We start from the raw sequence: 25,144 nt of genomic DNA on the forward strand, positions 1-25,144 counted from the left end.
ATAATAAATTATTGGAACCTTTTTCGCGCGGGCAGGGAGGAAAGGAAACTAGCAATTCGTGTAAGTAATAGGATGCCGAAATTGGGTAATTGAAATTGGCCCTAGAGTGGTGGTGGAACTTTTGGGTGTTGTGGGACACACCCTCCGATGATCATCAGCTGTTCGATTGATGGATTGATGATCACATGCATAATCTGCGGCAATTCGATCGCTGTATCCAATTGAGCTGTAAGCCAGGACGCCGCGAGTCGCTCTACCTTGAAGCTGGTGGCATTTCTCGGTCATTATCTACGATTGAAAAGAGTTGACTCATCCTTAAGGATAGTCAGTAATTTGTTAAACATCAACTAGACTAGACTGTTCATTGCTCTTTTCTCATTCGCTGTGAGTACTATCTAATTATTTGCAATTAATTTCATCAGGAATCAATAGTTTAATTTAGTCAGTTTATAAAGTGTAGTGTGATTGGTTCAATTATCAACTGGTGATTAAAATTATTTTAGTGAAAATTTATTGTGAATCACTTCTGTTGATAGCAAGAAGTATTATCAAATTTAAAGCTTCTATTATTAAGCATATAGTGTTTACATTTTCTTATATTACTTTTTATTTCTTCCATTCTTCTCAAACCGTTTCCTTAATTAATCTCCACAAGTAGTCCACTTTATGTTGCCCATGCACGAATCCATAGTAGTCCTATCAGTAGCTCCAGTTTTAATCCATTCATTCAATCCATTTTGCCGGTCACATCGCTGATTGCCCTCTTGAAGCGAATGTGCCGCGGATGCACGCCGTCGGTCCGCTCCTGTCCTCCTCCTGGTCTCGGTCCGGTGTCTTCTTCGGGCGTTTGAACCGTGCATGCGGCCTCCATCGGCGCGCGCGGTTCCTCCGTTTCTTCCGCCTCCGGGCCTTGCGATGCATGTTTCTCTTTCTATCCTGTATGCTGTCCTCTCTGTCCTGATGCCGGTCGGGTGTCCTCGGGCGCTCCGTCTCCGGGCCTTGCGGTGGTCGCTCCTCTTGTCCGGTAGTCCGTCCTCTTGATCTCTATCTTGGGGTCTCAGTCTGCTTCGGTGGGGTACAATGATATGGGTGATAGATTCTGTGCGCGGGTGCATGGTGGCGGTCAAAACAGGTAGTATGGTGGCAGTCTCCTCCTGGCGGCTGTTTGTGTTCTCGGCGGTGATGAATTTCGGCGGGGGGGGAACAGGAAACTTAATAGAGGCTGATGCTTGCGGCTGGCTTTAATTGCATGTTGGCGGCGGTTTTTGTGGTAGCTGTCTTGTATATCTGTTTTTCTAATATTTTCGGTTCTTCTAATAATGTTTTCGGTAAATCACTTCTGAATGTGGTGTATGACGTTGAAATATCCTGCTTTTCTTGGTTTGTTTCATTTGAGCTTGTGCTTGTTATATCGGGGGTATCATATAGTCCTGGTTTATTAGCTGTAGTTTTCTGTATATCTGGTGGCGGGTCGTTGGGTGCTGGGTTCCGGGTTTTTGTTGATTCAATCCTATTGCATGTGCTAATGTATAATTTGTACTTACTTGTTGAGGTGGCGGTTTATAATTTCTGTTGTAAATGTTTGAGTGTGATTATTATGTGAGTTTAATCGATCACGGCCATCATAGTGATTCCTACGATTGCTCTGCTGGCATAGTGGTTGGTTGTACGATTTTGAAATTTTTCATTATTCCAATTACCATTTTGCCTGTGCTCATAGCGGCGTTCAAATTGAGGAGCAGATCGTAGCGATCATATGATACGGTTCATATTTTTGGCTGTTATGCGATTAAATTTTGAGTTATGTTGATTTGATGCGTATCTCTGGTCTGAGCGGTGGTTTGATATTGCCATTGCAGACTGTATGCCATATAAATGATTTATCAGCTGCTTGCAATCAGTAATGGGTTGTGTGGCGAGTGCCATTCTAACTTGATACGGTAGCTTCTTTAAAATAATACTTGCTAATGCCGATTCATTAATGGGCTCGCTCAATTGAGAATTTTAAACTGTAGGGCAGTGACGAAAGTGGTACATGCACCGTCTAAGTTAGGGTTGAAATCGCATGATATGATGTCCGCTAGCACGTCCAACTGTTTACTTCTGCTCCAATACTGTTCCAGGAAGACAGCTACAAACTCATCCAATGATGTAAATTCATGGACTCTACTCCGAAAGAACATCAGGGGTTCGCCAATCAATAAACTAGTCAAACGAAGACGCCAAAAATCCAAGAGGTGGGTGTTAATGATTGAACTAGTTTTATCTGATCTATAATTCTTTAGGTTGGAGATAGCGGTCTGTATTGTCAAAACGGCCTAATTCATTGAAACTGTGTAGTGAATCAAACGTTGCTATGGGAATAGGCTCTATATTCTCGTGCGGAAATTGATGTATTTGACTTTCAAGTTGTACCAACTTCTCTTGGGCCTGTTTCCAATGACTAGAAGCTTCTGTTCATTATCTACTACTTCGGCATTTAATTCAGATGAAAATAATTGCTGTTCTCCAACGGCTGTCTCCAATGAATTAAGTTGTACTTTGTTTTGATTTATATCAGAATTTAGGTGAGCTATTTGTGTAGATTACTATTCTGTTGTTTATTTATGGAAATAAGTTGACTATTGTTCCTGTTTGTAGCTATTTCATGAATTTGTGAAGTGTTTGTGCTGGTAGGTTATCTATTCTTTCCGCAGTCTCCTTACCCATTCTTACCGATGTATCCTTCAGTGATTCCCGCATTTCCTTCATTTCCGCCTTTAAGTTCTTCATTACTGTGGTCATTGTTTTTTCTAAACTATTAGAAAATGACTTGATCATCCCCTCTACTATAACCCTCCTTATTGCTTCTTGGGAGACATTTAACGGTTTATTACTGTTCACAGGATTCTTGGCGGTGATTGAAGATATCTGGGCGTTGGACTCCATCGCGCCCCCCTCAGCGTCGATCTCCGCTACTATCGCCGTCTGCAGTGTGTCTGCTACCTTACTTTGCGTGGACGAAAAGAGACTCATATTTTAAAAATGGATTAAGTGTCAAGTGTTTGTTAAAAAAGTGAAAGTTTTGGCCAACAAGGCATTAATAAGGACACAAATGAGGATAGGCCTATGGACATTACAAGCCAGGTAACCTATTTATTACTTAAGCTCTTATAATATAATAATACTATTCATTGATTTCTGACTAGCAGTTTAGGCCATAAAATATAATAGCTCTCTCTATAAAATATATTTTCTACAATAATAATAATATAAAATTTTCTTTAAAACATATAATTTCTCTTTATTTAAAGCTATTGATTCCCCAAAAAGTAATACAAATTTCCCTTTCGCCAGTTTTACTCACAACTCGTATAAGTTATCTATAATTTTCAATATGGTTATTGACTAATTTCAAATAATTATTCAATGAGCTTGGCTCTCATCATCAGTCCCACGTTGGTACGACATGTCTTTCTGTCACGTTATTCTTTATATTTAAATAACGATTAGCCTCCTGCTTGGCATCAGTCGGTAAAGCATGAGATTTGATATAATTAGGGCGTGTGTTTTCTAATAGTATTCAGTCTTAAAAAATCTTGATAGGCCTAGATATGGGCTTCTCCTATAACTCTTGTAATTCAATAAATAATAAATATATATAAAATGATACTTATACTATAGAGATGAGGAATAAAAAATAAATTGCACACCATGAAAATTTCACACATATATTACACAAATAATGCAAAGATCAATCGAGGCAAAAAATATATATAGAGCGATAAAAAATATAATATAAAAATAGAACAATATTGAAATCAATAAAAATATCACAGGCTAAACTTTATATTCTAGATTTGTGGCACGAATCATTACCATGTGCCTTTATCTTGAAATCATATGCATTCTTTTGCATGTAGCTGTGACATGTACTTGCTAATACTTGTCGGCTTGGATAATTCAATCAAAAATATGTGCTCTAAGATCAGCTTGATAAATTAGCCACTAATAATCCAAATATATATATATATTAAAATCTCTAGTATTTAGTAGATTTATTGTATCGAATATATATTTTTATCTCAGGGTGCAAGATTCGGCACCTGACGGAATAGGTAGAGCCATTCATCTAGTGAATTAGAACTATGATAAATTATCGCAAATTGTATTGCAAAAAATTAAATATTATATGCATATGTTTGATAGCCTAGATTCGTACTTCTTTGATTAAATAGAAATTTCTAAAATATTGATCTATATATTTTCTTTCAATTAAATACCTTAATACTAATTTTTACTTGCGCAAGTATTACTCTTATTAATTTCTTAATTTATAATAACCCTTTCGGCGAGCTAGCTTTGATCATCAGATTATTCGAAGCACTAGGGCGCCCATCACTAAATTCAAATTTAATCACTCACGTGTCGAAAATCTTCTTGTAAGCCGCCGATGTCGATCCAACTCCATGCGGTCCGGGAATATGGTAGCCGGAATCGTCTCCTCCAAGGGGTTATAAATTTAATTAAAATGAAAAATGACTTCTGCTTCACAATAGCATCACGAAGTCTTTTAAGAAATTAATAATTTACTTTAACTTTAATTTTTACAAAATTATTAATAAGGTACTTCGCTCTAAAATATTTGGGGTCCTCTTATGGTGGCATCTGGCTGGCGAGTGCTGGTTCTTCCTTCTCAAGTTTTACAGATCCTCTTTCCGACTTTCAAATTAGCATAAAATTTAAATATCTCAATCCTCCGCCATTAATTCAAATAGATCTTACAAAAATGCCAAAATATTGCTTAGATTATATGATTAATAATTTCTTTGCATTCGAGCCATATCGATAACATAGATTACACAAATTTTTACACAAAATCTAGTACATTTATATGATTCAAAATTTATTCTAAAGTTGTTAATTACCTTTTTTTGTTAGGGCAACTCTTGAATATAAAGAAATGAAAATCTAGGTACTTTTTTTTAATTTTACTTGAAAAATATCAATTAAAAAAAAGGTTGCTTGGATTTTTATTTCTGGTTGTTAACATACAAAAGGAACCAATGTTGATCAGCTGCCTCAACGTGAATCGCACTGTAGTATTCTTGCATATATGGATATTAGTGAGTTCCTGAGGCCGGCTAAGGCAAGTTGAGTACTCTTGTACAAACCTAATCTGAAAGAGTACAATATTCCTTAGCGATGATTCAAAACGCTTATTTAGAGCCGGCTGGGGCATACCGTATGACCTTATAGGTCAATTTTATCATTCAAAAATCCTATGAAACATCTAATCTAATAAGGTTTATTTATGGGCTCAAATCGTTAAGGAATTGTACCCTTTAGTCGGCTACTAACGATACTACCATTTTCGAATTATTTCGAAAACTGCGTCCTACGGACATGACTATTGTATACTAAAAAGAAGTTTTCGAGATATCCGCTCATACCTCATAAAGGTATGTCAAACGCGTTTGTTCTTCTAACTTTCTAATGATGAATGGAAACAATCCGTGCTTATAGAGCATGAAATTCTCTCGAATATGATTTAAAATTTCACGTATTTCCCTACGAGTGTTGAATGTGGAATCATCAGTTCTGCACAAAAAATGAATAATTTGACTGGAATCTAGAGTGAATGTTTGAAACACAATCTTTGAATTTTCTGCTTTACTGGGACTAGTTGGGAGCTAAACATATCAAAAGTTTCCAACTCTAACCCAAATTGTATTATCATTCATCCCATCATCATCACCTAGGCTTAAAATACTTCTAGAAAGTCGCCTTTGTAAGATAATAATTGAAAAAAAATAGAGGTGGGGAACCACTTAGTTAACACTTCTTGCAAAATTGAAAATTTCACACGCTACACTAAGCTGCTGTAACAGTTTAAATAGTTATATACTGTATCATTATGGAACGGCACCATGTAATGTTTTGATGCTCCGATATAAACAAACGAACAAAGAAATTTTATATTTTCATATTATACTGGAATACAAACATGGTTATGAAGGAAAATCAACTAGAAATTTCTCAATTCCAGAAAAACAAATACACTTTTCATATACAAACAAATCATAATTGAAATTAATCATCTTCATACATTAAATTCAAATTGGAAACCTAATCAATCAGAATGATAAAAAATCGTTCCACTTGTACAATCAAAATAATAACTCAATTTGCAAAGAACAAAGAAGATGAGTATAATAAATTAAGGATGATCATCCTTCACGCTAATTGGTCATGCTATGTAGAGCTGAACCTGGACTACACTCTTCAAACTGTCAGTATTCATCATGGCAATAACAGCAATGCTTCCCATTCAGCCAATGCTGCCAGTCTGAAGTGAATCGCACAGCAGTGGTGTGATCTTGGCCTTGACCTTAATCTGTCAGCAACCAAGCAGACCAAAATCCATCCTTCGATGCAATGCGAATGCGGCGACCGTGCCATTCTAATGGCTCTATTACTAATGCTGCTTCCGGCTATTTTTTCAATTAAACTTATGTAATCTATCACCAAAATAATCTATTGCTATTACTAATGAGGTCTTATTGCTATTTGATCAATTTCTAAGGTATTTTTTAGGTTGAGGGTGAACTTGGGACGTATGCGTGGATCGGTGAATGAGAGGCCACCAAATAAAATGAAGAAATAAAATTTATCAATAATTTGTATAATAAATTACAATTAATTTTTTGTAGGTGATGAATGATAATTTATTTATAAATTTCCTAATAATAATTAATTTGCACACTCTTGATAATATTACAGTATTGGCTAAAATCTATGAGATTGATGAAGCAATTGGCGAAAGAAATATTATAAGGTGTATCAAGGCAAAAAGAATAGAATGGCTGGGTCACGTGGTAAGAATGAGTGATGAAAGAGTGCCACAAAAGCTGCTTTTGATGAAAGGATGATGGGCACCCGAAAAAGAGGAAGGCCAAGAAGAAGATGGATCAGCGATGTGGTAGAAGATCTCCGTGTGCTAGGTGTGGCGAACTGGCGGCAGGGAGCACAAGAGCGGGATGTATGGAGGCGTCATGTAGAGAAAGCCAAAGTCCACCCAGGACTGTAGAGCCAGATAAAGTAAGTAATTGGCTAAAATCTATGAGATTGATGAAGCAATTGGCGAAAGAAATATTATAAGGTGTATCAAGGCAAAAAGAATAGAATGGCTAGGTCACGTGGTAAGAATGAGTGATGAAAGAGTGCCACAAAAGCTGCTTTTGATGAAAGGATGATGGGCACCCGAAAAAGAGGAAGGCCAAGAAGAAGATGGATCAGCGATGTGGTAGAAGATCTCCGTGTGCTAGGTGTGGCGAACTGGCGGCAGGGAGCACAAGAGCGGGATGTATGGAGGCGTCATGTAGAGGAGGCCAAGGTCCACCCAGGACTGTAGAGCCAGATAAAGTAAGTAATTGGCTAAAATCTATGAGATTGATGAAGCAATTGGCGAAAGAAATATTATAAGGTGTATCAAGGCAAAAAGAATAGAATGGCTAGGTCACGTGGTAAGAATGAGTGATGAAAGAGTGCCACAAAAGCTGCTTTTGATGAAAGGATGATGGGCACCCGAAAAAGAGGAAGGCCAAGAAGAAGATGGATCAGCGATGTGGTAGAAGATCTCCGTGTGCTAGGTGTGGCGAACTGGCGGCAGGGAGCACAAGAGCGGGATGTATGGAGGCGTCATGTAGAGAAAGCCAAAGTCCACCCAGGACTGTAGAGCCAGATAAAGTAAGTAATTGGCTAAAATCTAGATGTTGGATTTTGGGTATAAGATTTAAAAAATCTGTTTACTTTCTTTGACAGTTATATTTCAATACTTTGTATTATTTTTTCACTGTATTTTGAATGTGTAATGTTTTTTCATCCTTCTGAACATAAGCCTACATTGGTCTTCGATCCTTAATGGCTGTGAAATTTTTTATTCTTTGTAACTTATTGCATGTATGCACACTCATATTTTTCATCTATTCTATAGATCAGCATTTTGTACTTCATCACTTTTATATGTTACTGTATCCTTCATTTTTTATTGTTATATGTTGCATAATATTTTTGCAATCTTTGATACGGTAATTTCTGGACATCTGAATATACTGTTCTCTACTCTCTCACCATATACAGTCACATTCTAATTATTCTATATACAGTAATAGTTCATTATTTTGAAATTCATTCTGAATTTCATGTATGCATATTAGCCCAATTTATTTGAATCTGATTCTATTCATGTGAATGTTTAAACATAATATATTTTCCTGAATAAAGTATTTTACGAATACATTACGCATCTTAATATATTTATAACATGTCCTATTACATAAAAAAATTAAATATAAGTCCAATACAATATCAAGTACTACAATACAACTTAACTTTTAATGTAATATTTCTCTGCAAAATTGGTGTGTAACGTTGGAAGATTATTGAATAAATTAATATCATTTATCCTAATAAATTCCACGGTATTCGATTTTAGCTGTATACAATATGCACCACTTTTCACCATTTTTCTGAATGCATACAGCATGAAATCAATTGAACTTGATAGTGAATCGACTTATTCGATCTCAAGCAAGGTCACTCGTCCAAATGGATTCCGATTGAAGCATCAACTAGACTAGACTGTTCATTGCTCTTTTCTCATTCGCTGTGAGTACTATCTAATTATTTGCAATTAATTTCATCAGGAATCAATAGTTTAATTTAGTCAGTTTATAAAGTGTAGTGTGATTGGTTCAATTATCAACTGGTGATTAAAATTATTTTAGTGAAAATTTATTGTGAATCACTTCTGTTGATAGCAAGAAGTATTATCAAATTTAAAGCTTCTATTATTAAGCATATAGTGTTTACATTTTTAGGTGTGGATATTCTATTTTTATCAATTATTGTTTTCTGCTTGGTGCTCCCAAGCTTATATGATCCTTATAATTTCAGAGCTATAATAATTCTTTGGTGAAATAAAATGTTCGTATTTGTTTTTATCGTTTGGAAATGTGTAGATTTTGGAAATGAATACTAGAAATTTGTGATTATTACTTGTGAAATTGAATTGAAGTGAAAATTGCTACCGAAAATTCAATTGTGAATATTTCTATGATAGCAAAGAGGAATATTCTTATTCTACATTATCGGATAATAGCTTCCTTTAGGACTAGATTACCGTATTTCTTAAATGAGATTAATCTTTCTGATATCATTTTATTTTTTGTTATGTGAAAAAAGTTTAATCATTCTTGAATTAAAGCTTATAATTCTCCATTATTCAAATTAACTAGAAATATTTAATTTTGAAATATTTTCAAATATATATCTTATAATAAGCAATGCTTTGAATGAAAAAATGTTGGCTCTTGCTATAATCTAGTGAGAATAAGTCGCAATCATAATTACCTACACTATTAAGTCCATTCTGGTTCAGGATTAACATTTTCGCATGGTTCATTTTTATATTTTGCAAAAACATAATAACTTAGAATCAATTGAATAAAACTCTAATAAAAATAACAACTCTTACATATAATTCAATTTTATCCAGTTCATACCGATACTGATTATTTAGTTCATTTTACGTGATAAAGTGTAATTATGATTTAAAAATAATTCCACTCATTACCGTACTTCCGCTCAAACTATATTGTAAAAGCTATTTGATAATCTTTCCAATATTACTCATAATTATTTCATGAAAAACTATCTTCAGTTGAAATCATATTCTTTAATGGTGCAACTCACTGCCTGAATAGATACAAAATTGCAATTTCAAAATTGTTGTTGTAGGTAGCCTATTTTATTAATTTCTTTTTTCTGATTGATTATTCTTACTTAGATTTTGTGTTGAAGTGAGCATAAAGTGTAAGCCATGGTGGCAATTAATAAAGGAGGCCAAACGAGCAGTTCGAATAGGACTTTCCATCTGAGCAGTATTGGACTTGCTATACAGGCGTTCTACATCAACTTGACCATCGACCAGGTCAACGGGAGCGAACAGTTTCATGTAAGTAGGCTACTCTTCTATCATATTATCAATAATCATAATAGATAGACAATCTATCATATCGAAAAATGACATTTTAGAACTATAGCTTTGTCTCACTTCAAAACTAAACAAATCTTATTCATCAATGTGTTACAAATGAACTGAAATAATTTATTTGACACAAATCAATTTAGTGGTTGAGAGTAGATATATTTCCAATCTATAAATGACTGTATCAGTAGCCATGATTTGAAGTTCAAAAATTGTTAGTAAAACTAGTCTGTCAAATACTTCTTAAAAGAAAGTTAATCAAATCTTCTCAAAATCAGTTAAGTTAACATTCATTCCAAAGAATTGTTTTTCATAGATGACATTGATTCAATTACTATTTATATTGAATGTTATTAGTTATATTTTCAAATATTAACTATCAATAGCCGTAGTAGCAATGATTTGACAAAATATAAAAATTGTCATCCTCCTATAGTCTTATATGAATAATAGTGTGTAGCCTATAACGTTTTTGAATAAATTACCGTAGTCTACCTATAAAAGTATTTGAAATCATTGAAGAAAGTATTGAACTCTTCAAAACTTGTAATAACTTTGATTATTTTCTGTGTACACAAAATTATTATTCTTTTCAGTAAACAAACAATATCAATTTTGACAAAAAATTAAATCATTCATCTCATTATGAAATAGGGATTGATTATTCTTTATTGATTGATACAATATAAGTAGGCCTACATCATCAAAATGATAGGGAGAGAAAAAATAAGGTAACCTTGTGCAATTCCTCTCCCAAATTTAGATAAGGTTACACATAGTCCGAAATTGGTCAAGTCTTGTAGTTTGTTCACTTCACAAAATTTTCAGTCCTTAATTATTTTCACAACGTAGATTTTCAAATTTAGCAACATTATATCTCTGAATCTAGTGTAAAATTAATGAAAAAAGTTTAAAGAAAGTTCATGAATAACTCAGAAGTATAATTAATGATTAAAACGAATTTCTGTGCATCCTACTCAGATAATTGTTTTTAAAATGATATTTAATTTGACAACTTCCGTTTTATCCATATAACTGTGTAGATTATGTATAGTAATTCAATAATATTAATGGATGAAGAGTGAAATATTGCTCTACTTATTCATACATATATCATCCGCTGATAATTTGAATTGATTTCTATCAACGCAGATAAAGCCGATTGGTCCGCCGATCTACAGCCCCTCCTACCAGGGTGGCAACTTTGTGGACGCCGGTGACATTGGCAAGTTTGCTTTTGACACCCTGTCGCATTTCGTTGACAAGGGTGGCAACACTGGAGGATTCAACCAGCAGAGCGGCTACCATGATGGACTCAACAAGATGAACAATGGATATGACGTCGGGCGAACTTATGGAGGTACCGTACAGTGCACGTTTATTTTTAATATTATTCATTATAGGGTGTCTCAGGGTGGAATTTCTCCAAAGTTGGTTCAACTATTGAACCCGTTTAATCAATGTTTAGTTGGATTCATCATAATAAATGAATAAATAAATATAATTTTTTGCCATCAAATTCATTAAACACAGACAACGCATCATCTAGTTTATACAGCGAACAATATAACATCATACAATAACAATAATGTCGATACAATAAATCAATGTGTTTCAAATTGAGTCAACTGGTGGTTCAAACTACAGTAAATAATATAAACCAGTAATGTAGTTCAAACTAGAATTTTAGTTCAACTTTTTTTGAGAAAGCAACTCTTAGTCATATATCTACATATATCATGTTTCTTAGTCATAGCACGTGCCATATCTTATTTTATGAGTGTTTTAGAACAGCCACCTCCATTTGTGTGGATGTCGTTCTAATCAAATTGGTGTCCAAGCTATATGTTCATTCATGTGTCTGATAAGTCACACTTGGTAATATGGGATGTTAAAGTGAGCGGATAAGTGTGGCCATATGTTTAGAGCTTGATACATATATGTGTAGGCATATTACATATTTGCATACATATATCTACTGTATCTAAAGACAGGCACTTAAGGCTGTGCAAAGGCTAAAAATGAACTTTCTACTGGTGATATTTTTCAAAGTTTTTCGATTTGTATATCATCAAGCTATCAAAATGAAAAAGTTTGCTCAGGAAAACATTTTTTTCCGATCATTACTTTTTGAGATATGAGCGCCTAAAGTTTAAATTTTTGAGACAGAACATTTCAAGTTCGGTAAGAGATAAATCCATATGTTGTTTAGAAGATAGATTCTTCATTGTGTTGTTGATCTAATAAAACAAAAATTCTCTGAAAATATCAATTTTTGAGAAAGTTATTCAATTTACCAAAAATGACCGAAAATAACTCAACTAAAAGTTATTTTTGGTCATTTTTAGTAAATTGAATAACTTTCTCAAAAATTGATATTTTCAGAAAATTTTTGCTTCATTAGATCAACAATCCCATGAGTCTTCCAAATCTCATGGATTTATCTCTCACAGAAATTGAAATGTTCTGCCCAAAAAAATTAAACTTTAGGCGCTCATATCTCAAAATGTAATGATCGGAAAAAAATGTTTTCCTGAGAAAACTTTTTTATTTTGATAGCTTGATGATATACAAATCGAAAAACGTTGAAAAATATCACCAGTAGAAAGTTCATTTTTAGCCTTTGCACAGCCTTTTAAGAATCTTGGTACTGATAGTAGTAAAATTAAATTAATCAATCCATTAATAAAAAATAAATATACATTGTAGTCACTTGAGTCTCGTCAACGAAAAATCGTTGCTTGAATCATATGCTGAGAATGCTGAGCAAAACTGTTATATCAAGTTCATCAAGTTTCAAAAATTGTATGAGAGAGTATTGATAAAAAAACCAGCACGGTTCTAGTACATGAAAAATGCAAATACCTAAACAGATTTAGACACTATACTACACACTATACTTCATTACACACTATATACTACACTACTACTATATACTATATTCTAAACACTAATACTTCGTTAAAAGAAACTCAAGTTATGTCGTATAACCATGCCTAGATGCCCAATTCATTTTTTTAAAGTTTTCATTACAAACTCCAATTTATTTATTAATATGATGAACATTACATCACTTGTCACATTAGATCGGATTTTAGTATTACTCATTTCACTACTGTGTGGCTTATCAATTATTAAAACATCTAGTCACTGAAGGTGTATTTATTACTTGGAACTTGAAGTACAAATTAAAGTTTTAAAAACCAAACTGATAGGCTACATTATTCTTAAAATAGTGTATAAAATGAATATAAAATTTTTCTAAACACTTGAATTATCTATTTATTAAATTTGGAAATTTTCAATCAATTATTGCATTGACTTCTGAATATTATTTACTTTCTTTCTAACCAATTTTTAATTTGAAACTCAGGTGCCTACAACTACGGACGAGGGGGCAAAATAGGAGGGCAGTTTGGCCAACAGACCGGTCGCAACAAGGGACATGTGGCCTCTGGATTCGCCACTTCCTACAGGAAAGATGAACGCGGAGACAATTCGGCGTACTACGACGACGGAATGGGTAGTGGCGGGCAAGTCATATATGCTGCTCACGATTCCAGGTAAACTACAAAAATAATATTCTTTCACATCGGAATTAATTTCAGATATATTTCTACAGTGATGCAGGTATGATGCCTAGTGATATCGGACTCCCCAATTTTTTATTCATTATTATTCTATTCATCTGCTTTTCTATCAAAGTATAGCAATACATTTTCAGCAGATGTAGAAGTTTATTCTTACTTGATCCTCATTTTAAGGAGTTTGATAATTGTATATCATATCTTATACACTTAAATACTTATATACCTCACTTACTTAATTACTTACATACATATTAATATGTACGATATAATTTACAGTTTCTTTGCATAAAAAATAAGTCGATTCAAGCTTCTGTATTCAAAATGAAATTTATACAAATAATTCTTAATCAAATGAGAACGTTTATATAAGCTACAAAAGTTATATTCTTCACTTAGTGAAAAGTTGGTCTCCTTTTTCCACTATTGTACTTTTGATATTATTATGAGTGAAATGCATTCCACTTTCCTTCACCAAACAAGTAAGTGTATTCAAATATAAAGTTAACTTTGAAACAGAGTGTACTGCAACAGAGTTGTTAACATTTATTTTTCAATGATGTGACTCCAATTATTATTTTTTGGTGAATCTAAATAAAATTCAATGCATTTTGTTGAACTCTTCATGAATCAAGATTTACCTCATCTTATCGTGATAAAACTTTGTTAATAAATCAGAAAATATAATATGTATTCTAGTTACCTTACTGTGAAGAATACGTACATCCAAACAATACTAGTGATTGTCGAATGCTAATGTATACATTAGGCTACGATGTTATTGCTATAGAGAACCAGAAATACATGCAACAAATACATTTACCTTTTAGGCTTCTATTTGCCAAGTTTGTTTTGTGAATAGTGTAAAAATAAATAACTTATGAGACTTATTTAATGATTATGATCAGTGAAGAACAAAGAAAATTATCCAAAAGTACCTATCCAGAATCTTTTTATTAGCATTAATTTATTTGCTAGTATTTGCTAGGGGCTTATATATGATTGCCATTGGGAGAAAAGCTTCATTATCGTATTATCAAATTTACTAATGTTAGGTACAGATGATAGGTGTTCAGATTCATAATTTACTAGGAAAGTAAAATTAAAAATAAATTACTGGTACCTACATTGATAATTAAGATCTATCATATTAATCCAGATCCATTATTGTCTAAATTTTCTAATTCAAGATTGAGGTGAAAAAACTGTAGATCCTAACATTCACTTCGGACAATATTCCTCGAAAAATATTCAACTCCACATTTTTCTTGCTTCGATAAGCACAGAAGTTCAAATTATTTTCAGATCAAATATGATAATTTTATCCATTTTTCCAGATTCCGTGATGGAGGTGATGATGGATACAGGGGAGGATACCATGACTCCACATTGTTCAAGAAAGCGAAAGGAAATCAAGGGCAATACGGCCATGGAGTCAATTACTATGGAAAAGGGCATCATGGAGGCCTGGGTGGTTATGGACAGGGTTATGGCTATGGCAGCAATTACTATAATAAAGGTGGCAAATTTCTAGGCGCTGTTAAGCCAGCATTTGGTTATGGACCTTTGATCAAGAGTTCGGGAGCCTATGTTGTTCCAATGCCTTCAAAACTGTACTATGACTAAATTTCGGGTATATCATTCCTGAAATCTCTAGTCACTCAGCTTCATTGATTTCATGGGACTTCTACTCACAATTCTTGTGTAATGATTGACATTGATCAAAAATCTTCGTCTCTGGAAAAAAATCCATTTTCCAGTCTAGGTACTCTTTAGGATTTATATTCCTAATTTAAGTATATTTACCTACTTCAATACTCTTGACCTTGAACTTTTGTAGTCTGTGACTACTTCTCCAGTAGTAAACTAATTAAATATCTGGTTCATCTTTATCAATAATGTACTTGGAAAATGTCTAAATGAATTTCAATACCCCTGTTGGGAATCGGATATTGGCCTCCATATTCTGTCTGTATACAGAATGAATAAAAAGTATCTAGATACACATTGAAAACCTGATTCAACACGTGAGTTTAGTTTTCTTAGATTGTTAATCTTTCACAATTTCAGTCATGAACAATTATTTAAGTATGCGATGTAATTAGAATTATTATAAAATGTAAGCCTACCTTGATGTTTAATTAGTGTTTATATTTATATGTTATCAATATTGACTAAGGCCTTTGTAATTGTTGCTTTTAACAACTGTTTTTTCCTCCTAATAGAAATATTGATGTATCTTCAGTTCTATATTTGACTATTAATTTATTGTAGCTTATATTTATTTATTGATGATCTATATTTATTTATTTTTTAGGATTATATTATTGATCCTTGAAACACGAAGAAAATGTATGCGATTTCTAGTTATTTATCTACTTATGGAATGAAAAGTATTAAAATGAATTAACATCTAATATTATATTTTAATTTAGCTCGACTATAGAGAAGATAACACTCTGCTAAGCATTTCTTGATATTTTTTATAATCAGTTTAAAAGATTGATCGAGTAAGTTATAATTTATTCTGAGTTTTTAATAAATGGATAAATTTATTGTGAAGTGGTGAAATGTGGTAAGCAATTGAAAAATGATCAGACTGTACAGTATTTTTTCAATAAACTTTGAAACAATAGAATTAAAATTTTCTTTTTCTCTAATGGATTCTGTAGGTCTTTTGTGTGCTTTTGAGCTTTTTTCTGCAATAATAATGATTTATTCCATGATTTAAAAACACAATTCATCAAAACGATTCGCGAAGGACCAACAAGCACAGCCCAAAACTGTTCCTTCCACGAATTTTATTTAATTCATAAAGTAAGTCAAAAAAGTGTGTTATGTTTCATTATGATTATAGTAATTAAAACCGTATACTTACAATTATTATAATGATTGCATTATTTTATGAATATTTTTTGTATTATTCATCTGTGACCACAGAATACAACCATGTATTGTGCTGTGACTGCATGCAAAACAAGAGACACACGCCGTACATTCAAGCCTCCCGCCATTCGCTTTTTGATCTAATAGGCACTGAAAATTTTATATAAAGTTTTAAAAGTTTTATATTTCAAGTTAGTGATGGATGAAAACAAATTTATGAACGAGGATTTTATATCTTTTTTTGGTTTTATTGAAATCAACTTATACTGTAGAGAAATTTTAAATTTCAATTCCTGTGTAGATAATGAGTAATCTAGACACAGAATAGGTATCTAGACAGCAGTGACAACTTGACAACAACGGATCAAAAAACAACAAACATATTTTGGTATCGGAGGATAAATAATGTTTAATGTCTTAATTTAGGTTTTAAATTGAATTTGTGCTAAGAAAAATCTCATATTATGGGAGATTTAAAAGATAAAAGTATTCATTTGACTGCTGAAAAACTAGCTGAGGAAATAAAAGGGATGAAAGTCTACAAGGATTTCTATAAAGATTTACAGGTTAGTGAAGAATTTTGAAATTTTTGAAATGTATTATTTTTTATTATACTGGTCCTGTTTCAATTTATTATTAAATTTAAGATACTAGGCTAGTGTACTCTTTTCATTTTACGTACGGCAATAGTTTTCTTTTCTGTTTAATTAATGATATATAGTAAGTCGCGTAGGTAGTCTAAAAATTCAACTCCTACCAGAGAAATCAGATTTAACTTGATTTATATTATTTTTCAAAAAATTGATTCAACATTTTTGCTGAGTTGTGTGTACTACCTACTGCAGTAGGCGGTAAAATAGAAGTGTTTTGTTGTCCCTGGTAACCGCGCAATGTTTGTTCAATAACACTTTACCAGAGTTGTGAAATGAATATTTATTAGATTGCGGCAATTTGATGCCAATTCCTTGAAAAGCACATGTTGTCGTCAAATTGTTGAAATATTTTTATTTTTGTTTTTAAGCATTGTGGAAAACACTGAAAAGTTGCCAACAAAAAGTCCCTTCCCGTTCCTCCTATACAAATAAAATTTATCCCTCTATGCAAAAAATTAACAATTTTTGTTGCTCTACATTTCAGAACAGTAATTTTTATAAGGAATTAACTTGCGGCAATTCGATGCTAATTTCATAAAAAGCTCGGTAATATTTTGTCGTCAACTTGTACAAATCCTTGTTTCCAACGAAATTTGTATTTCACACTCAGTGAGGAAAACACTGAGAAAGTTGTCAGTTGTACAGCTCTCTGGGCCAAACATTGAGAAAAGCATCTTGTTTTCTACAAAATCATTGACAACATTCCTGTAGAATACTATTTTTGGACATTTTATTCACAACTTTGATGTAAACGCACCTTACTATCCAATGTTCTTTGCAATCTGATCTATGCTAAAAATTCAAGACTTATTTATTACATTTGTGAATATTGAAAATAGACAATAATCTTCATAAATTGATTGTAACATGCAAATAACGAACGGTTCAAATGTACAGCTTATTCACATACGCTTCGTTAATACCAAAGTTGTCATGAAATAATATTTTTCTACAAAAAGTCGCCATTTTTTGTTGAAAGCAAGTAACTATTCTCAAATGTAGAGCAATAAAAGTTGTTAACTTTTTGCCAAGAGAGCGTGTCTAGAAGTCGAGGGGGAACATTTTGTTGGCAACTTCCAGTGTTTCCCACACTCGGTGGAAAGTTTCCAACAAAATGTTACTCGGTTCCTCTCTGCAAGTCTACGCAGACTAAGCTCTGTGAAAATTTACTATAGGCCCTAGGCTTCCTTCTTTTGCTCTATGTATGCGAATAGTAACCCGTTTTCTACAAAAATATCGACAACTGAGTAGGAATTGAACAATTAGTTAAAAACAAAATATTCACAAGATGACAAAATGTTGCTGTGATTTTTCCTGTGAAAATTCTTGTTTTCAACTCCATTGAGTGTGGGAAACACTGAAGGAAGTGTCCAAGAAATGGAGGAAGGCCAACAAATTGTTCCCCACCGACTACGCTTTCTCATAATGTACAACAATAATTTGTTGACAACAAAAATAATTGACAAGTTTTGTTTCTCTAAATTTGAGAATAATAACTTGTTTTGTACAAGAATATTGATAACTCTTTTTTTTGTAGAAAACAATTTTTGGACAACATTTCGTTGACAACTTCGGTGTGAACACAGCTTACTATTCAATGTTGTTTACAATCTCTATGCTACAAATTAGAGACTTTATTAAGCTTGTGTATGTTGAAAACCTTCATTAATTGATTTTAGCATGGAAAAAACGACTGATTTTAATTCATAGCTGAAATACATAAGCTGCGTTTTCACCAGAGTTGTAAACAAAATGTAGAAATCCTTGTTTCCAACAAATCTGTTTCCTATTAAGTGTGGAAACACTGGGAAAGTTGCCAACAAAATGTTCCCCACCGACTACTCTCTATATTAATTGACATGAATAAACTGTTAGCTACATGAATAATCAATAATTTTTGTTGCTGTACATTTAAGAACAGTAACTTGTTTCCTACAAAAAGATTTACAACTTTCGTTGCTCCAGATTTGACATCAAGATGTTGTAAAATGGTTTAAAGCTGCGTTTGCTCCAAAGTTGTCAATAACATGCTGTCCACAAATAGTTTTCTACAGAAAAAGTTGTAAATTTTATGTAAAAAGCAAGTTACTGTTCTGGAGTAACAAAAGTTGTCAACTATGAGAGCTCATCATCCTTCATTACCTGAACGCAAGCCTGGAGTTTATGTAGGCATCACATTCACATAGAATATTAAGCACTTGGAATAGTGCTTAAAATACTGGAATTGAAAGAAAAACACCGAAGGTGTGGTAAAAATTTGAGAATATATAGGAATTTAATTTCTCATCTAGCATATCATATCTGATATCAATTTTCAAGGATGGATACTAGTGTAGGCCTACTAGTGCACTATATTCATAATACATAATGTTCAATTCATAAGTCACAATATTAAGACTTCAACCGATGGTCGGCTGACATTTATTATCTAATCATCGAAAAATATATTCTCTTGACGAATGAAATATAATTATTGATTATTCTCAACAAGAATGAATGGATCAGATATGCCAGTATCAGCTATCCTCTAAAGAATAAGAATTAGAATAATTTTTTTCCATTAAAGTGATAACAATGCAATAGGAAACGTCAATAAAAATATAGTCGATAAACGTCATTAATACTATAACAAAAAACAAAAAACGAACATTACAAAAGAAGGCAGTGAATCGTCAACGCTGTTTTCCTATCTTTATCCACTGCCATTATAACGTGAACCTCACTATAGCCATCATCTCCTACTAATTCTTGATTAGTTTATTGCTTAGTTACCGTAGTTGACTGAATTTTAAACGTCATAATAGCTATTTATGTATTAAGAGCGTAATGCGCGACTTTATCGCTCGCGCAAAACAGTTATCACGCGACGCGAAGCGGAGCGTGATAATTTTGCAAGAGCGATAAAGAAGCATTACGCGCGAATTACATACAAATTTTTTTCTACAACTGCACAAACCTGTTAAATCACTACTTCTGGCGGAGTTTATAATAATTCGTCTACACTGATATCCATCATGGCTGTAGAATCGGTACAATTACCGACTTTCTATTTTAAGATCTGACCGAGAGTGGTTTGTCTTTTGGCGAGCTGCTTATCATCAGCTGATTAGCGAGCGTAAAGAAACTCTTCTGCACTTGCGCGAATGATTAGCGAGCGTAAAGAAAATCTACTGCGCATGCGCATATGGTTAGCGAGCGAAAAAGTAGATTCTCCTCAGAAATAAGCTGTTTTACGTGGAGAATTGAGTATGTAAATTCTTTCTTTATGCGCAGTTGTAGAAAAAAAAATGTTATGGAACACAATAAGGTGTTCGAGATCATTAAACTCTGCGGTCGATATGTAACGGAAGACTTGGTGAGGACGAGGCATCAGACGAGGAATAGGAAGTGAAGTTTCTCTATTGTGAATGATGCCCAAATAAGCATTTTTTTTGGGCGTGGGTAATGGAAAGTGCGTGGGAGGTTTGATGAAATGATGAAAAGTCCATGCCACCGGCGTGATTCAATGCCACGGACGAGGGAGTGCTAGCAGATTGAAGTTTGCTACGCTCCCGGCCACTAGACCAACCCTTCAGGCTAAGAAACATACGAATAATTGAAAAGGAACATGCTCAGTACCTTCATTAGTTGTTCATTTTGTTGAGTTCATCATGGTAGCCGCTTTGCTGGTTGACTCCTCCAGTGTTGCCACCTTTGTCAACGAAATGCGACAGGGTATCAAATTTGCCAATGTCAATTAGTTGAAGGAGGAAAAAAGATGACGATGTGGGAAAAAGAATAGACACAGTAGTACTTATCAAAATTAGGTATTGAGCTAAAGGTATTGGTATAGGTATTTAAAGGTATTGAACTAATACTCATACAGGATAATAACATATACAAATAGTGAGAAAAGTTGAATAAGAAAATAATGCAATATTTCCTCTATAGAAATCGAACCTGTAAATAAGAATCTCCATCATTTCTCCAAAGTAAGACTAAACTGCACCAGTAGTAATTTTTAAAACGTGAAAAACAAAATTAAAATGCTTTGATCTTTTTTAGATGCAATGGGAGAAAAGAATCCACAAATCTCTCAACTCGATGTGCACAGAAATAGGTGTGTCATTATCACGCTTCAGGCTGGCTTCTGATAGGGATGAATTGAGTGATAAGTGGAACGAACTGAGTACTTACGATATAGGTACGAGAAAATTGAATATATTTTCACTGATTCTTGCTAGATTCAAAACAAGATTTGATCATTCTTCTTGTGCTTGAGATGTAGCATGGTTTCTTGATGTGAAATGTCTAGGGGTTCATGAATTTGGCTTTCATATGTGGGTGATTTGTGTAATGTATTTGAATGATTTATCCTTTAACCGATAGGTTTTAACTGAAAATAATAGAGGCTGATAATTGGAACCCAGTGTGCATGTAATTTGGCTGTATTGGGTTCGCTTTTCGATAAAGACCTGGAATTTTTCTTACAGTTTACCTTGTTACCAATCATCTTCAATGTTGAAAACAATATTTCTATCTCATTTTGTCTTACTTATGTAGAAATGAAATCAAATTAAATAATCTTCAATATTGTTAAACATTTTGTAGTATTTTTTTATGAATTACTTTGTTGGACTGTAGTTTATAATGTGGAATGAAAACCATTAAAAAGTAGTCTTGAATGTCTTAAAATGAATTATGTTGAAAATAAATAAAAATTATCTTAGCTTATGATAATTATTACTTCTACAGATTTGGCTTCATATCGGCCTGTTTATGCGCCCAAGGACTTTCTGGAGGTCCTACTTTGGATTCGAAGTCCAAACTATCGACCTATCGAGTCAGTTGAATCCAAAATTCATTTATATTATTATATTATAGAGATGCTATAGAACAATTTGAATAACTTGACAGGAATAAAATAGACTGCCTCAGTAAGGGTACAAACACACTGAAGGCGGAGCGGAGCGGGGCGTTCTAGAGCGGGGTGTGGCGTGGCGTGCTCAGAGCGTTCATGATACACACAAGCGTCATATGACATTGAAGTCTGAGCGTCAAGCGTCAAGGGCCTAGAAAATGGCGTTGTCTCAATCTCACTATATGTAAGACTCACATATATAGAGGTACAATTATCTCACATGTAGAGGTAATAAGTTACATCTCAACATTTGTGATATGTGAATTTCACATCTCTGTGTTTGCTCGGACATTACTTTGTGAGAATAACTACTCAAAGTATTGGATATTAGCTAAGACTCGGTGTGTTCAGCACGTGGAAAAATATGAACCAAATCTCCCCCACAAGATTTGCTAGATGGTGAGAGAATTGATGATTTTTAAAATTTCATAAAAATATGAATGAAATTGATTTAGCCCAATCAAATAGTACATCGGACCAAACAATAATTAAGGTAATTGATTTTATTGTTTTAATCGGTCCATTTGGGTATTAGTAAGAGTAATGTAAGGTTTCCCACCAAAATTTCTGAAGGCATAACTTTTGGCAGCCTGAAAACCAAGAGATTTTGGTACTTTTTTCAGTTTTTTCACGATATCTCCAAAACCAATTGTTCAATCAATATTTTTGCTTCATTATTTTTTGAAGAGAATTAAATTCTCTACAATTTTCATCTGCTAAATGGTTTTTATCTCTGATAGGAAGCGAGTTATAGCTCGTTGAAATTGTTAATTTTTTCAACTTTGCGAAAAATCGCTAAATCCATGTTTTTTCCTTTTCACTCCTTATAAAGTGGTATGTGGTATTTTTTGATCGTAATTAGAGTATTACTGAGTTGTCAATACAATCACTAATGATAGAGTTGGAACAAAAAAGGTATATTTTAGGGTGGTGATTTAATTTATGAGACTCATGATTTGGCGCTAACTTCTTTTTGGTGAATTCAGACCAATTGCTAAAAACGGTCATTGTTGGAAATAAAAAGTGTACGTTATACAGTGTTATAGTGTGAAAATTATAAAGTATTCACTAGACTAGATTTCATAAAAATAGTCCAGTTGAGGATGAAACAGCAGAGTTCCTCCTCAACACCCCCCACTACCACCCAAAACACCAAACGACGTTAACAATTCATCAGGTTTAAATATGAAATATGAATGTACTTTTATTTATAATCAGCTGATTTGGCAACGTTGCATCAACTCTCACTGGACTATAAACTCACTCTTAGGTAAATAGTCCCTACTCCAGTAAGAACTATAAAATCTACTCCAGTGGTTATTCCAGTTTTGAGGAAGTCATACCTATTATTGCCTCCGTGGACGTTTGGATGGGCCAGGTTGTTTGTTGTTTATCTCCTGGTGCTCTGGTGCTTTGCCGGCCTCATTGTCATCATCATTTTCAGGGTTGCCAGAGTCCGGAGACAGGTCATCTTCATTCTCAAGGTTTGCCACCACCATATTTTCGCAGTTTACCCTATCGCAATTTTTGCAGATGGGTGAACATTTCAGTCCTGCTTTGATGCATGTATATGCCCTACTGCATCCAGTCTTACATTAGCAGGACACAATGTGATGAAGAGACTCTGATGCAGGCTGCTGTGACATTAGTGTAGGCTGAAGAACACTGCCATCACCACTCACAGACCACCAACATGTTTTAATTTGGGAAAACATTAAATATACTAATGTACTAGATGTTGGGTAAATGTAGTAGAACAAGTGCATTATTATGTACAAGAGTAGACCAGACTGGCACTCGCACTGTGACGCTCCGCTTGTTGACGCTCCAAAAAACAAACCAGCTTGTTCCAAAGTTTGACGCCCCGCTCCGCTCTACGAGTAGACGCTACCAGTGTGTTGCATCTTATTACTTAACATTGTATTGCTCACGACGCTCCACAAAGCCACGCTCCGCTCCGCTTTCAGTGTGTTTGTACCCTAATTAGGATTATTGCCTGAAGACTGTTTCACTAAGTAGGATGACTGCCTTTTTTCCTAGAGAGCGAACTTGAGGTGCAGTCGGCCCTCTCTTATTCAACTTTTTGTTACAAGAGAAAGGGATCACTATTGATGAAATGATTTCTTCTATCTCTGCAGTCAGGTCCAGATGTTGTAAAAGGTCCACATATTATTCACTATCAATTACTTCCAAGTTATTTAAATACTTCTTCTTAAACAGCCGATACTCTTGTATCTTCATAATTTTGAGAAATATAAGGGAAAATATCAATTCTCCCTAAATAATATACAATGCTGAAATTAATTAATATATTTGTAATTAAGAGCTGGTGGATTGATCGTAAGTTACAATTCTGTTGAAATTGTTTCTAGGCTTGAGTTTATTTTTGTCAATCATAAGAATTCAAATGACTATTTCTACTTCTGTTTTTTTATTAGTATGGTACCGGTAATGTTAAGAGGTGGTATTTGTCTTACATAACACTTTTATTCTGTATTTTCTGATTTGTGTACTTTAGAGAAGGGATTGGTATTATCTTCCCTATCCTATTGAACTTAATGACTTGTTTTGTTGATCCTTAATGCACTGTTTTATTGATCCATATTACGAATTAAATTATCAAATAAATGAATTGTAATTGGTAATAGTTGATGAGTAAAGTCTTTCAACTCAAAACTTCATGAAGAAAATTTTTTCTCAGGTTTAATAAACTGTATACTATTAGATCATGTAGTTTTTAATTGATTAAATTACAGTATAGATTTTATAAATAGTTACAAGAAAGTATTTTCAAGTCTAACCGCATGTAAAAGCATTTGAGCCTGTATATTTTCAGCATTTATGTCAAATTGTTGTCATTACTGTCTTTGTTTTTTAATAGGCTGCACATTGTATATTAATGTGAATAATCATGCATTTATGTCAGGGTTGTGTACAGAATGGTGCTAAGAAATTTTAGCATTATAAAACAATGAGGAATGCATGATTTATAACTGAATATTGAGTTATAATGCATTTGATGATTTGAAATAGAATCGCTCCATTGTAGTACATTCAGTTGTAATATTGAGTTATTTTTTAAAACATG

At 33.5% G+C, this 25,144-nt stretch overlaps 2 protein-coding genes across 7 annotated transcripts in view; both read left to right on the forward strand.

Annotated features, from left to right (window-relative positions):
- On the forward strand, positions 1-17,150 carry LOC111044957 (glycine-rich cell wall structural protein 1.8-like). 6 transcript variants are annotated; one of them, XM_039423414.1, is made up of 5 exons: positions 1-384; positions 9,844-9,997; positions 11,183-11,390; positions 13,404-13,593; positions 14,955-16,495. In XM_039423414.1, the coding sequence occupies exons 2-5, from the start codon at positions 9,863-9,865 to the stop codon at positions 15,241-15,243; spliced, it is 822 nt and encodes a 273-aa protein (XP_039279348.1). In that variant the 5' UTR covers positions 1-384; positions 9,844-9,862; the 3' UTR covers positions 15,244-16,495. The 6 variants fall into 6 exon arrangements, with proteins under 6 accessions (XP_039279348.1, XP_039279345.1, XP_022185927.1 ...); XM_039423411.1 differs by having other exon boundaries at positions 3-384; positions 9,830-9,997; positions 14,955-17,150; XM_022330235.2 differs by lacking the exon at positions 1-384 and adding an exon at positions 8,608-8,649 and having other exon boundaries at positions 9,830-9,997.
- LOC111044956 (TBC1 domain family member 19) overlaps positions 16,943-25,144 on the forward strand; it is a 22,869-nt gene continuing 14,667 nt past the window's right edge. The window contains exons 1-5 of the mRNA XM_039422750.1: positions 16,943-17,073; positions 17,641-17,644; positions 20,430-20,511; positions 21,201-21,339; positions 21,891-21,978. Coding sequence (XP_039278684.1) covers positions 16,968-17,073; positions 17,641-17,644; positions 20,430-20,511; positions 21,201-21,339; positions 21,891-21,978 — 419 coding nt within the window. The 5' untranslated portion in view covers positions 16,943-16,967. The remainder of the gene's footprint in view (positions 17,074-17,640; positions 17,645-20,429; positions 20,512-21,200; positions 21,340-21,890; positions 21,979-25,144) is intronic.

The sequence above is a fragment of the Nilaparvata lugens genome, chromosome 3 (assembly GCF_014356525.2).
Source record: "Nilaparvata lugens isolate BPH chromosome 3, ASM1435652v1, whole genome shotgun sequence".
NCBI classification, from domain to species: Eukaryota; Metazoa; Arthropoda; class Insecta; order Hemiptera; family Delphacidae; genus Nilaparvata; species Nilaparvata lugens.

Excerpts from the sequence above, each read along its gene's own strand:
- LOC111044957 (XM_039423414.1), top strand. The coding sequence starts at position 9,863 with ATGGTGGCAATTAATAAAGGAGGCCAAACGAGCAGTTCGAATAGGACT. Across the intron at positions 9,998-11,182 it reads ACGGGAGCGAACAGTTTCAT|ATAAAGCCGATTGGTCCGCC; the intron begins GTAAGTAGGCTA and ends CTATCAACGCAG. Across the intron at positions 11,391-13,403 it reads CGTCGGGCGAACTTATGGAG|GTGCCTACAACTACGGACGA; the intron begins GTACCGTACAGT and ends TTTGAAACTCAG.